Below are 14145 nucleotides of genomic sequence, written 5' to 3'. Positions count from 1 at the left end.
TGCTCTATTATTGATTTTATTTATTGATTTTATTTTTTAATTTTAATAAAAGTCTTGTTTAGTTATTGTAGTTCTTTTTAATTTTTACTATTGTTTCATGTTTTTAAATATTAAAATTCAGTTTTATTTATTTATTTTTTATTAAAATAAAATATTTGTTTTTATTTTATGTATTTAACAAACATTTAAAACTTTTTTTTGTCATTTAAAAAGTTTTAATTAATTTAATTAGTTTATTGACTTTCACAGATAAAAGACCCTTGTGCTGACCTGAACAAATTTGATGTATTTATTTTATGATATTTCCTCCAAATCTTGTGGAATTTTGTTTTGGGCTAACGAGGAAATGATCTTACAGAAGAGTCTCCGCTGACCCAGACTCTGCCTCCTGGATTTCCCGCTCCGTTCCTGTTTGCTGACGGCTTGTCGTCGGTGGAGACTCTGCTCACCAACATTCAGGTGTGACCACGCCCTCATCTCTATTTATGTTTGAAACACGAGAATCTGCAGGAAACCAACGACTGTATATGAGACCTGGACTGAGTGAGTGTGATGTCACCCATAGAAAGTGGCTCACTTTCAGCTCCAGCCAAATGAAGTCAGTTCAGTCGCCATTTTTTTACGCAGTACAAACGCCGCCATGTTGGAGCCAAACTTCGTTCATAAACAGAGACTGGTCCGAGTCGGTCTGAGTCAACGTTTCTATGGTAACCACTTTCGCCAATCAGGAGGGAGCCACCTGAAAGCGGGCTACACTAAATCTGTTAGACGTTTTAATCTTTGGATGTGGGGGCCAACAGGCCCTGCCTTCTTTTATTGAGGCATCTGATTGGCCAGTTTATAACTTAAACGTTTATTTGCTTATTTCTATGGGATTTTGGCTTAATGGAACCATTGGGTGCTTTTCATTTTGGATCACCAGAGTGGGAGGGGTCACTCAGTCCAGTTCCCATATACAGTCAAAAGAACTTTTTGATGGTTTTGCTGTTAATTACACATTTTTTACAATATGTTTTTGCAGATTCGAACATCTGACTGTCTAAAATTTTAAACTGTGCTTGTCCTAAATTAAACTTAAAATGAATGCCCCCGTCATAGAAACTGCAGCTCCAAAAGGTCAAAGGTCGGAGCCTTCCATTTCCTGATAGAGCAACTTTTTAAGACTTTTTAACATGAAACTTGTGGAAGTTTTCCCTCAGTTTAAAGTCAAACATGACCCGCGACCTTCCTGATCAAACCTGTGTCCTCAGGGCCTGCTGAAGGTGGCCGTGGAGAACGCCCGAGCGCAGGACAAACAGATCCAGGCGGAGAAAAGGGAGCTGAAGATGGAGCTGTACAGGGAACGGGAGATGAGGGAGAGTCTGGAACGACAGCTGAACTCTGAGCTGCAGAGCAGAGGTCAGTCAGGAGACGTTCAATGCCAAAACCGTTTGAGCTTAACGAATGAATGAATGACTGAAGCTCGTTTGATCGGTTTCTCCGCGATGATCAGCCTCCATCCAGAAGCGACTGAAGAAGGAGAAGAAGGCCAAGAGGAAGCTGCAGGAGGCGCTGGAGTTCGAGTCCAAGAGGAGGGAGCGCGTGGAGGACGCTCTGAAACACTCGTCTTCATCCTCCCCTTCTCCTGAGCCCCCGCACGCCGCCAACAACACCGCCAAGAACGGTACCAGTGGGGGGCAGTAGTGTAGCTCTGGGGTTCCGTCTCATAGACCTTCCTTTTGTTAAAGGAACAAATCCGCCATAGATCTAGAGTCTCTAGAATCTTCACAATTCGACTGAATCTGAATTCTTCTCCCGACCCCTCCAATTGTAGGGGCATTTGGAGGGGTAGGGGTGTCTGAAATAATGTTTTTGAGGGACACCGTCACAGTTATTACACTGATGTTGTCATGTATTTCCGAGTACTAGCAGCTCGCTCTAATGTAGCAGACCGGCGACTATTGATGATGTCATCAAGTGGGAGTAACGTCTGAATTTGAAGACACCATTTTTCCATAACTCTTCGTTTGGAGGGTAGGGGAAGAATTCGGATTCGTGAACACGTCCGTTCACGTCAAAGATGGCTAGCAGCTGCGCTCTGCTGGTTTAGCTTCAAGCTAACGGGTACGGCTAGGTTCTATCCGATGCTGAACCAGTACTGGAATTGTAAAGAAAAAGGAAAAAAAAAAACTTTGTTTCATTTGATAAAAACCGGATTACATAACTAATTAGGGGTAGAGTTCTATAAATCTGCTTCTTCCCACCCCTTTTCAAGCAATCAATCAAACTCTACTTGACTTTAGTTAAAGATTACTGTATCTCATGAATCAAATATGACATAAGCTTGTCTTTGTTTTGGTTTGTTTCTATTTTCTAATCAATACATTTCATTGTTTCAGTAAGGAGTTTGAAATATTTGTTTTTTTTCCCTGTATTTCACAATCTATGCTTGAAATAAACCAATCAATCAAGTTAACAAACTTTCACCCATCAAAGACTCTGATTTGGTAGGGACGTACAGATGGCGTCTCTTTCAAATTTCCTGAATGGAATTCTATGACACCAAGTCTTTCATATATCGGAATAGAGCTGTGAAAGAAAAAGTCAGATTCCTGACAATTTCTTTTTACATATTAAAATGTAGATATGTAACATTCTGTTGTATTTTAGAAGTAAGACACTAACTTCATTGGTTTGGATCTTTAAAGTCATTTTTTCAGAAGAACACATGAAGTGTGTTCTGGAGCATGTAGTGAAGAAGTTCTTGTTCTTCACTAAATGAGATAAAAGACCAGAAAAGTGTTCAAAAACTTCACTCGTTTTGGGTAGAAACTTTGATAAACACAGCTACCTGTTGTGTGTTTCCCTGCGGTTCTCTGGGAAAACTTTGTGTGTGTGTGAGTCTCTGGACAAATTGTGTTTGCAGTCTTTTTTTTTTCGTCTTGTTTTTGTTTTGCACAGACTTACAAGGTGCGTGTGTGTTTTTTTTGTTTTTACGGGCCGACCCACTGAGGTTGTGCGTTGTCTCTGTTTCACAGCAGACGCTGCTGTAGCCGCGGATAAACCTGAAATTAATGGGAACCAGCAAGACAACGGCGCTGTGCAAGGTACACACACACACAGAGTCATGCAGAGACGCTCACAAACAACCTCGTGCACACACATGTCGCATATTAGCAGGTAGAGCGCTGTTAGTTCAAAGGCACACACACATGCTTGATATATGTGTGTGTGTGTGTGCATAAATGTGTGTGTTCATGCTTACTATGGATTGGTGGAGACATTAAGCAGACGGAGTGGCCTCCCTTTGATGTTTAACACAAACACACAACCTGGGTGCAGATATGCAATAGAGCCTGTGTGAGTGGACAAGTAAACACAACACTTTTAAAATAATTTTTAAACAAAGAGTTTTATTTTGAAATTAGACTTCGAAGAAAACTACTTTAAATTAAAGCTGAATGTTAAACAGTTTTTAGTGTTGGTTTTCTTTCACATATTTGATACTAAAGCAAAAATATTAACAAAAGTCACGCTCCACGGTTGCAGTTTGTCCGTATTTTTATTCCGTAGGTCTTTGTTTTGTGTTTTTCATGCATATTTTTTTGGTATTACATTTCTGTGTCCAGACCAAAATTGTTGTAGATTAACCTCTTTTATGCCGTATCTCATGTAGAATGCACTCGGTTTGCCACGTTTCTATGGAGCCAAATGGCGCCATAAAGATTTCAAACCCAAAGAAAACAACCTGGAAAAATTCTAGCTGAAGAATACAACTCCCGCATGAAAAAAAAAAGGAAAGTCTGGCTTTCTTAACCAGCAGTGTCATTTGGCCTTACCTATTTTATTCAAGCATTACACTTATATGTGACACAACAAAACTGCACTTTTGGATGCGCGTTTTTTACGCAATAAAACTTCTTGTGGTACAACACGAGACTATGATAGTACAGACATTGCAGACCGTAATTGTCCAAGTTCCCCAGATTCTGTGAATGCACCAGGACTGAGGTTACCACACTCACCGTTTTTGATTGGTCCTTGGTTAGCCCCACCCCCACACCCCAGAATGGGCCTCAAAGTTTCAATTTCAGGTGTGAAACCAAAAAAAGGTTTTGAAACTGAAAATAGTTACATTTATATTATAATTGTATAAAGTTTCAGACACTTCAACTTTTTTTTAAGCTTCACACCAAAATTTCAGCTTGAAATTTTCAAGTTACTTGGGTTTCAAATCTTTATGACTCCGATTTGGCTCCATATATTTACAAAAATGTTTGATCGTGATCAAATCTGTTTTCATTCTCTAATACAAGACTCATTTCCTATGATGGTTTGAACTTTGAGAGTATAAACAAGAGAGAAAAGTGTCAAAATGTTAATGTCTGTCTGATAGAAGGTGTTTAGAGAGAAGTTTTACTGTCTTAAAATAAGATTAATCTTTAGCTAACACCTAAACTAAAGACTATTGCCATATTTTCTGGATGATAAGTCGCAGGAGCAAAAAACGTCTAATCAAGAAAAAAGAAACCATATTTAAGTCGCTCTGGAGTATTAGTCACACTTTTTTATTTACCATGGCAAAAAAATAAAAAGAATAATAATGCTTTGATGCAAATGAAAAAAAATGTAAAAATTTAAAGGGAAAAGAATCAGATTCTCCTCCATGTTTGATTTGAACGACACTTCTTCTTCTTCTGGCACTGTCAGAAGAAAATACAGTGCCCTCTAGTGGTTCTGAGCGGAAACAACTGCTAAGGGGCAATGGGTTGCAAGTGGAAAAATAACGAATGCATGAGCCTATTTATGTTTAAAAAACATCATAAATAAGACCCTCCTGAGTATAAGCCGCATCCCTGGCTAAACTATGAAAAAAACTGCGACTTTTACTATGAAAACTATGGTAATTTCGGACACTCCACTTTTCCCTTGCAGTCCAAAAACAAGCTCCATTGGTGTCTCTTATGCCACGGTCACAGATACAACTGATGGGGCGGCATTAGCAGAATCTTCAACATTTCAAGCTGCCATCCAGTTCGTTGGAAATCATTGGCGAGGTCATTAATCTAGACAGCGTCATGCGTGCAGAACGGCCACTTTTTATATAACTCCAGGCTACAGGGCGGCTGGTGACTCTTGATATGGATGACCGCTGTGTCCGTAGACATTTACACTTTGTACAATCAGAGCAGCTGCCAATTCCAGGTTGCCACCTGCCACCCGTCTCCCCCTCTGGTCATCAGCGGGATCCATCACCCGAGCCATTGTCCTTCTATAATCACTCCCAGCAGAATTTAGTCAGAGCTCAGTGCGAAGTCTTGTTTGTGCCACTCTGCCTGCATCACTGGGCGTTCTTATCCAGACCTGATCTTCTGTTTCATCTTCGATTCTGATTGTTTGCCGCCTGCCCCGACCCTTGCCTGGACTCTGACCACTCTGGTTGTTCTTGGCCTGACCCTGATTTAGTTTTGAGGACTTCTGGCTGTGCTTCACTCCGTTTCTCCTGCCTGTGCTAACAAAAGCTTCTGCTCTCGGATCTAGTGACACCACCGACCTGTGGCCGCTTAGCTGTCGCCCGATTTCGTAATTGCGTCAACTCCGCCTCCCACTTGTGGCCGCCTGATGTTAACTTTTAGAGTACAATTGTCTGGTTGCCATACAATTGAAACTTTTTCTTGAAACCTCCTGTCAAAATTGCTGAAAAACTTGCAGACAGGTTGGGATGTGTGAGTATCAGATTGTTCAGGGTTCACCCAACAGTAGGTGGGATAGGCTCCAGCAACCCCATTGCCCTGAAAGGGATCTAGGATGCTCTAAAGATGTCAGATGGATGACCTAAAGAACAAACCATTGCAGCGTTTCCACCCATCGGCCTGAGCTTACGCTGCTTTGCGTCGCGAGTCAGAAACCCGACTTCAGGCAGAATTCCTGCCTCAATTCCCAATCTGGACGAAAATCGGACACGCCAGATCAAAGGGAGGCGCGCGAGTTGTCAGTTTCAGAGAGAGACGCTCACTCTTCCGCCCTCTTTGACTTGCAGGGCGTCTCCGTCCTGCAAAGTTGAAACGAAGTTACGGCTAAGTTGCTGCTGGAATTATGGGATGCATTTCGCCAACGAGGGTCCTCAGAAGCGCATGCAGCGCTGATACGTGTGTTAGTATGCATGGGCCGTCCTCTTTGCACCAGCTGTGCTCAGTCCTCCCTGACATTGAAAACCTCCACTTGAAGCTCCGCGAGTGTATAAACGAATATCTACACACACACACACACACACACACACACACGGCATGGGCTCCCTGTACCTGTAGTTGTGTATGTGTGTGTTTGATGTACACAGTTGTGAGACAAGGAACTCTAATTAGCTCTCACTCCTCTTTAGACCCCTTTTAGATCCCCCCTCTTCTGCAAGCCAAGCACTCCGACAAACACACACACACACACCTGATTTCATTAATGTTGATTGGCCCAGTAGGACCCCTTTGGTGCCTCACACACACACACACACACAGTAACACACACTCATCCATGCTGCCATAAAAGCATTTTGCACCTACGGTGGTTTACAACACACACACACACACCTCCCCTGCTTCGCTCACCTTCCACACTCTTAATTAACGAGTGAAGAGAAAACTGCTGAATACAAAGAAAGACGTTGCATTACGATCAAAAAGAAAAGGAGGAGAAAGAGGGAGTAAAAAAAAAAAAAAGAAGATAAGCGAGGGATGTGTTTGGAGGAAAGAGGAGCGGATAAAAGGTAGAGATAATTGGGAATATTTAAAAGAAATGACTTAAGATGGGAGAGAAAATAAAAGTAAGAAGTGATGAAGCAAAATGGGAGCTAGAAGATGAGGGTGAAGAGGAGGAGGAGGAGGGAGGAGGCAGGTGGAGGACGGGTTTGCTGGGACGGAGCTGAAAAATGTGACCTTGTTCCAAGACCTGGTGACATTTTCTCCTCCCAGCTGATAGACTTTTAACAAGGCAGGTCAGCATCATTTTTAACCGGGACAGCAAACACGTGCACGCACACACACGTGCACGCACGCACACATGTGGTGGAGGAGGGGTTTGCAGCAGAAAACAGGAACTAAAAACAATCTAACTGTAAAAGATCGTCTCTGCTTCCCACAGAGATGACAGCATCATGCTTTTATTTACCAGCAAACACCGTCGTTATGCGTTCATGGTCCCTCGAAGAAGGGAACAACAAATGTGCCCAATCTTTTTTTTTCTTTACTATATCAGTAAAGGGCTATGTTTGGACCATATAAAATAATGAACTGATGGCATTTCAAACAGGAAATACCAAACAGGAAGTGCCAAACAGGAAGTCAAAATCCCATAAACTTCCATAGAGAAATATTTACTCATTCTATTTGTCAGAATAACTTTTTTAATATTCTGGCTAAGCCTATTTTTTATGCTTTCTGTAGTGCAAATTATTAAGTTAAAAACTGGCCAATCAGATGCCTCAATAAAAGTAGGTGGAGCTTGCTGGCATCCACGTCCTACGTTCAAAACGTATGATTGACAGATTTCATGCAACCTGCTTTCAAGTAGTAGGGGTGTGGCCTTAAAACAAGCTCACTCCTGATTGGTTGGTAGTGGTTGGCATTGAAACCCAGATTAACTCGGACCAATCACTGCCTACTGACAATTTCTGGTTCCAACATGGCGGCGTCTGTATTGCAAAAAAAAAAATGGGGACTGAATCAACTTCAGTCCAGTTCTCATAGACAGTCAATGCTTTGGACACACTAGGAGTATATTTGTGTAAACCCCTCCTGTATTTGAGGTTTTGCTTTATTTTGTGGTGATAAAAGCGGGTAGAAATGATTTAAGAAATACACAGCTTGCAAATAAAAAGAGTTGTTCGAGGTTTATCAATATAGCTTTCACATATTAATGTTTTACTAAAGAGCTGGGCGTGTCCACAAAGATAAATGTATCCAATTATGATGCTAATTAATTCAAGAAAAAACAAAAGTATATAAATATTGGGTGTTCGTCTCGATTTATCCTACCCCTTGATGTTTCCATGCCAACACGTTAAAACCTTGCATTGTACGGGAGGTTAATGGAAAGAAATAATACATATATAGTACATAAACTTGAAAGAAACACACAGAAAGAGGGATTTTTTCTGAAAAAGAAGAAGGCTGTTGAGTAAAAAGTTTTCCACTCAGTGTTCTTTAATTATGATTATAACATTTTTAGCCAAAATGAAAAAAATATATAGATAGTTTTTTAGGACATACATTCTGCTGAACTGCAGGAGTTTATTGGATATTCACCTCTCAGTTGTGGGTGGGACCAATGGCACAAATCAACCCCTCCCCCCTTCCAGTCATCCACCTGTTTACACGCTTTCCCCTGCTAGCTTACAGCTCCTCACATCTTCAACCTGACGCCTGGTTTACACCGTACGCGGAAGCATTGTGAAGTGACGCGGAGCAGAAGCTGCTTCCATTCCGCGCTCTTGTCAATCTATGGTGTAGTTCACACCAGACGCGAAATGCTTCCCAGCTGGCTCGCGCCACGATTGTTTCGGCGTCTGGTCTATAGTTTGCGTAAACCTCGAGTAATTCGCGTCAATCCTGACACACAAGAAAATCTGGTCAATTTTCAAAGTATAACTAATTTTGTACAATAAAATACAAAATGGTCTGAACTGGAGGTTTAGTGAATACCGTGCGCTCACTCCGAGCGTACACTTCACGCGCACACTGCTTCGCAACTCTTCCGCATCCATATGAACCAGACATAACATTACCGAGGCATCAATAAAGGCTATCCAACTGCACAAGTTTGAGGATGAGGAAAACAAAGACGTTCATGGATCTAGTCATCTACCAATGACTAAATCCAAAAGCATATTTTCTATATCATAAGTACAGTCTTTTTCAGTCTGCTCCTGATTCACGATTTGAATATAAAAATACTCAAAATTACCATTTTAAGTTGAATTGAAGTCTTCTCAACATTTGGATGAAGAGCTGATCGCTGCAGTCTGCAAACATCCCCTTCCATCGTCACGGATACGCTGCGAGTTTTAGGAGGACGGCGGCGTAAAACAAGACATTTGAAAATGTCACTTCGATACTTATCAGGCCTACATTCTGCTTTTTATGAACCACCGGAGCTCATCAAAGATGGAATAATAAAACTGATCATTAACTGGGGATAAAGTTGTGGGGGAAGTTACAAAAGGAGGGGACGAACTTCAGTTTGAGCCAAAAAATGAAAAACTGAGAGGACGAAAAAATAAAAAAAAACATATAGAGGACAGGAGGGGGAATGAGAAGACAAAAGGATGCATGTAGGGTAGATAAATGAAAGAGGGGGAGAAGGAAGGGTTTGAGTGGAGTGATAAAAATAGGAAAGGGCAGGAGATGAAGAGGGGGAAGAAACCAGGGGCAAGATAAAAGAGAAAGTTTTTTTTTGACATTGAAGGTTTTTTTATCAAAGAAAAAAAAAGAAAGAGTGAGAGGTGTGGTGGAAAGGTAAGAGAGGTCAGGAGAAAGGATGGAAAGAGGAGGGCGGGCAGCTTTATGGCTGCTGTTATGCAGAAATGTAAACACTTTGCAACGTTGCAGAAAACAATGACACCGCGGGGAGAGGAAGGTGCGCGCTTCTGCTGTACGGCAGCGCCAGTCCGGTGTGTGGAAACGCTGGTGTGTGCGCGGTAACGGCACCGCGGGGAGCGGAAGGAGAGCGCCGCTGCTGAAATGAGAAAAAGGAAAAACGGGAGGAAGAGTCCAGGCGGCGGCGTAAACTGTGGAGACGGGATCTAGATGCTGCGTAGCTTCAGTTTCTCCCATCGACTCCTGATGGAGGTTCCTCCAGTCAGATATTTACAAACACGCCTTAATCTCGTCCCAAATGAATTCCAAGAATCTGCCCATTTGATGTCATTATTTCACATAAAGTCAACAACCGAACCGGCCCCGAGCCGCTTCCAGAGGGCGGTTTGTGGGGTGACGGGCCTTTTTAGCGAGCATCTCGTCACTTTGAATCGCGTGTTTGAAGTTGATGCAGCTCCGAGGCACCAAAGGATGTAATTACAGAGCCAAACTGGCACCAAAGTGTTCAGTGGGAGGGAAATTCTGCTGATTTCACCATGCTGCCTTGCTATTTCGGACTGCGCTGAGCTGTCTGTGTTTGCTTTGAATGGCTTACCTGAGGGAACGGACCAACTCGCCGTTGGTTAACAGTTCAGCTGCCTGTGTTCAGAATTTGTCGTCAATTTCAGGCGATATCATGAAATAGAATTATCTGAGTGGTTGTAGGGTTAAGCCAACACATTCTCACATCCAACTTGTCACATATTGATGTTTGGTTAAGGACTCCTCTGAATCAAAAATTGGAGTTTTGGGTGTCCCCAACTCATCGTTTTTTGAGGGGTCGCAAACCAGAACTGGTCTAGTACCAGGGCGTGGAACGGACCGGTATCCTAGGATACCAGGTCAGGTCTGGTACCACATCTTGTACCACGTCTGGTGCCGGGTAAGGGTTAGGGTACTGGTACCAGCCGTGTCCTGAGGACCAGTCCGTGTGTGGTACCTTATCCAGTACCACGTCCGGTACTGTGTAACGAGGGATGGGACCCTTGATTTTACAAACAGCCAGCACGTCAAAAAACGATTGGTTGGGGACACCCAAAACATAAAAAAATGACGCAGAGGAGTGCTTAGCCAAATGTCAATATGTGATGACTTGGGAATAAGACTGTGTTGACTAAGCAAAGAGGTGTAACTAGTCATTACAACAGTGATTTGATGCATTTCATAATTTGTGGTTGATGATACAATTCATAGTCAATATTAGCTAATTTTGAACATTCACTGACCTAAAATCGATCCAGGACATCTTTAGCTAAAAGTTCAACCAGCGTGACTCAAGGGTAAAATACCTGGTACCTAACAGATAAACTGTATTTCTTTCTAAATCCGTCCGATCTTGCTGGATTGTAGGAACATAAATTGATTAATTGATTCAGTTGATTTTTACATTTATAGTTGAGTGTCATCTGCATATTTTAGTTCCGACTCAAGTGAAGTTTTAAGATCAGAGATGCCCTCACTGACTATCCAAATAATGCACTTGGATTTTCCCAATTTGTTTTAGGAAAAACGGGTACAAATATTTGTGACGTGTGCTATCGCTGATTTTTTATGCCGTGCATAAAGTGTTGGAAAAGCGTTTAAAAAGTCGTTACTTACATTTAACCCTTGTTAACCCAAGTTATATTTAGAATGCAAAAGTTTGTACAAAGTTTGCACTACGCTTAGTCTATCTCATTCAGATTCTTTTCTGTTTTTTTATTTTAGAGTCCCGGCCGTTCCTGAAGACCCCGCTGATGTTCTAGAAACCGACCGGAAACAACTACACACACCTGCACAGAAGAACTCCCCCGGCCCGATTCAGCAGGCATTCTCGCTTCCACGGGAGCCTGGATCGCCACGGCAACAACTTTCTCCAACTTTTGACGCAAAGCGACTTTTTGGGCGCCGCTTTGACAAGACTACTGAGGGGCAGAACTCCCTCCTTTTGGACTGGCTTTTCTCTACTTTGTCTTTCTTGCTCTTTTTAGACGGACTTCACCCAGTTCATGTGTTTCTGTCCCTGATCTCACTTCGTTTCTTAAGATGAACTATGAATTAATCATTCCCGATAACAACTGAAGGAAACAGAGATGCTAGCGCGCCTTCGGAAGACTGATCATGTTGGTTTGAAGGGAAGGACCGGTCGGTTGCCCCTCTAGATGTGGAGGAAACTTCTACTTCTCTGGCTGGCTGTTGACTCCTCAGACTAATCGGCCAATCGGAGGAGCCGAAGAGGAACGTCTAAAAAAAAAGTGTTTAAAAAAATCTGAAAGAAAAACTGAAGAAAAAAAGACAAACTGTGGAGGCTATTTCAGTCTCACGTTTGATTCATTTTTGTTTTCCATACAGGGACTGAAGCGAACGCATGGGAAAACTTTTGCTGTCATTGGGCTTATTTTAACCTTTGGACTCTCCTTGCCTCCAACTTCCCCTCCCCCGATAGACTTGGCTTCAGTTTATCGGGGGAGGGAGCCGCTTTTCCTTTTTTTTTTTTTTTTTGCATGATTCTCCTTTTCATGGATTTTTCCAACCCTCCATGTTTTCCATTTCTGTGTAAAGGACTGAAAAGAAGTTTTAAGTGTAAGAAATATTTTCTAAACCCCCGTAAAAATAGAGGAATCGGTTTCTGAAATGACTTTTAAGAACACAAACTGTTTTTTTAAATATAAAGAAGTAATTTTTTTTTCTTTTTTTGAACACCACAATCTTACAGGTGAATTTTGTTGCTGAATTTTTCACTTTTTTGCTCCAAAACTTCAGGAAAGAACCTAAAAACATGTATTTCTATGTTTGATCTGCAAACATTCGACTGTACTTTCAGGTACTTACCGGATTTCTTAGAGCGTTATTGTCAGGCACAAAAAAAAAAAGAAAAACAAAAAACACTTTACTTCCTTCACTTTCTAAAGTACTAAAAGTGCAGATGTTGTGTTGAAGTTGTTTTTTTTTCACTGCGTGTTCTGTTTCTTTGTTGATGACTCTGAAATGTGTGTGGGAGGAACAGGGGAGGGCGGCGCTGTCGGGTGGGACTCGGGGTCAGTGGATATTGTGTAGATAGGGACTACATTCAGCGTTTTCTTGAGTTTTTGAGTTTTTCCTCCTGATGATCTCTCAGTCTGTCACTGTTCTGAGTTTGAACTGACTGAAAATATACAGTATTATAATGACTGGAGTCTGCTGGTCTTTTCCATGTCATGTTCACTCTAAAAATCACCAGAAAGTAAGGAAGGGTTTTGGCAAAAAAAAAGTAAAACATGAAAAAATCAAAATTAAACAGATTATTTCTGTGGTTTTATTAAAAAATGATAAGAGTTCAATGATATTGTATAAACACTTAAAAATAAACATGCAGTACTTTTATTATTAACGTCTTTTTTGGAATCGGCACAACAAAATATTTCCTAACAATAAAAATATGAATGAAAGATAATAAACAAGACATGAAATCTTTGTCTTTTTGAAGTTTTTATGACTATTAGGTAAAAGTTTAAACGTAAGCTTCAGTTTCAAATGTATGTTTTATTTATTTTTTCCTCATTTCTAAATGTTGCCTAAAACACATTGACTAAAAAGATAATAATAAAATACAAGAGAGGTTTATACAAATATACTCCTTGTGTGTCAGAAAATTTATAACCCGCTATTGTAACAGTAAGATATGTTCAAACGAGGTTTTTAGCTATTATTTGTCTGCTCAGCTATTTGAAAAAAAAAACAAAAAAAACATGTTGACTGTGTATGAGAACCGGACTGAGTGATTCCCCCCCCCCTGGTGTTTCAAACAGGAAGTGTCTGCTGGCTCAAGGAAGCCAAAATCCCATAGACTTCTATGGAGAAATAATCAGCTATTCCTCAGATGCATCACAGAAAGTAGGTGGAGCCTGCTGGCCCCCACATTCAACATCAATTTATTGAAAGGAAACTACAATTGTAAATTATGCTTTACTCCATGAAAACATGGATGGTTAACCCTTTTAACACCTGAGATGTTGCTAGTGACGCATAAATGAACACAAACATTCTTTAACGTACTGTAACTTTTCAACCGTTGACATGATTCTGAAGCAGAGAAAAAGGCTGCAAATTTGTGCTAAATTTGTCATCTATTCAAAGGTGTGAGGGTGTAAAAGCAGTCAATCCCAGTTTGGCGGGAAATGTAACTATTTTTTTAAAGCATTTTGGACTGAAAAGCTTTGGGTAAAGGAAACGACTTGCAGGTAAGTTTGGTTTGTATTAAATTTCAATAAAAATTTTCTGTAACCCAATATTGAAAAAGAAAATGACATTTTTGTTTGGTACTCAGAATTGCACTTTTAGGGTAAATTTTCTTTATATGTGTTACAAGAACATGTTAAAAAAACACCAAAAACACAATTTTCATTGGAGTTTTTTATGGTATTTGTTCTCTGCTGAACATATAATATGCTTGATAAAGTCATCAGTATCTGTAACTGGTATTGAATATTTTATACAGAAAGTAATCTTGAATCTTATACGTGTGGTATTGCCCATCACTACTGCTAAGCTCCACAAAATTAAACCAAATCAAAGTTTATCAACA

At 40.8% G+C, this 14145-nt stretch overlaps 1 protein-coding gene across 2 annotated transcripts in view; it reads left to right on the top strand.

Moving 5' to 3' along the window:
- LOC112155959 (dachshund homolog 2) overlaps window positions 1–12751 on the top strand; it is a 113354-nt gene extending 100603 nt beyond the window's left edge. The window contains exons 8-12 of one of the 2 annotated variants that reach the window (XM_024288049.2): window positions 359–459; window positions 1251–1398; window positions 1493–1663; window positions 3018–3086; window positions 11310–12751. In XM_024288049.2, the coding sequence (XP_024143817.1) occupies window positions 359–459; window positions 1251–1398; window positions 1493–1663; window positions 3018–3086; window positions 11310–11347 (527 nt within the window). In that variant the 3' untranslated portion in view covers window positions 11348–12751. Of the gene's footprint in view, window positions 1–358; window positions 460–1250; window positions 1399–1492; window positions 1664–3017; window positions 3448–11309 lie in introns of those variants that run through there. The other variant, XM_036216560.1, reaches the window with a different exon arrangement.
- The last annotated feature ends 1394 nt before the right edge of the window (window positions 12752–14145 follow it).

This window comes from Oryzias melastigma, linkage group LG18, assembly GCF_002922805.2.
Source record: "Oryzias melastigma strain HK-1 linkage group LG18, ASM292280v2, whole genome shotgun sequence".
NCBI lineage: Eukaryota > Metazoa > Chordata > Actinopteri > Beloniformes > Adrianichthyidae > Oryzias > Oryzias melastigma.
This window is presented reverse-complemented; position numbering and strand designations above follow the sequence as displayed.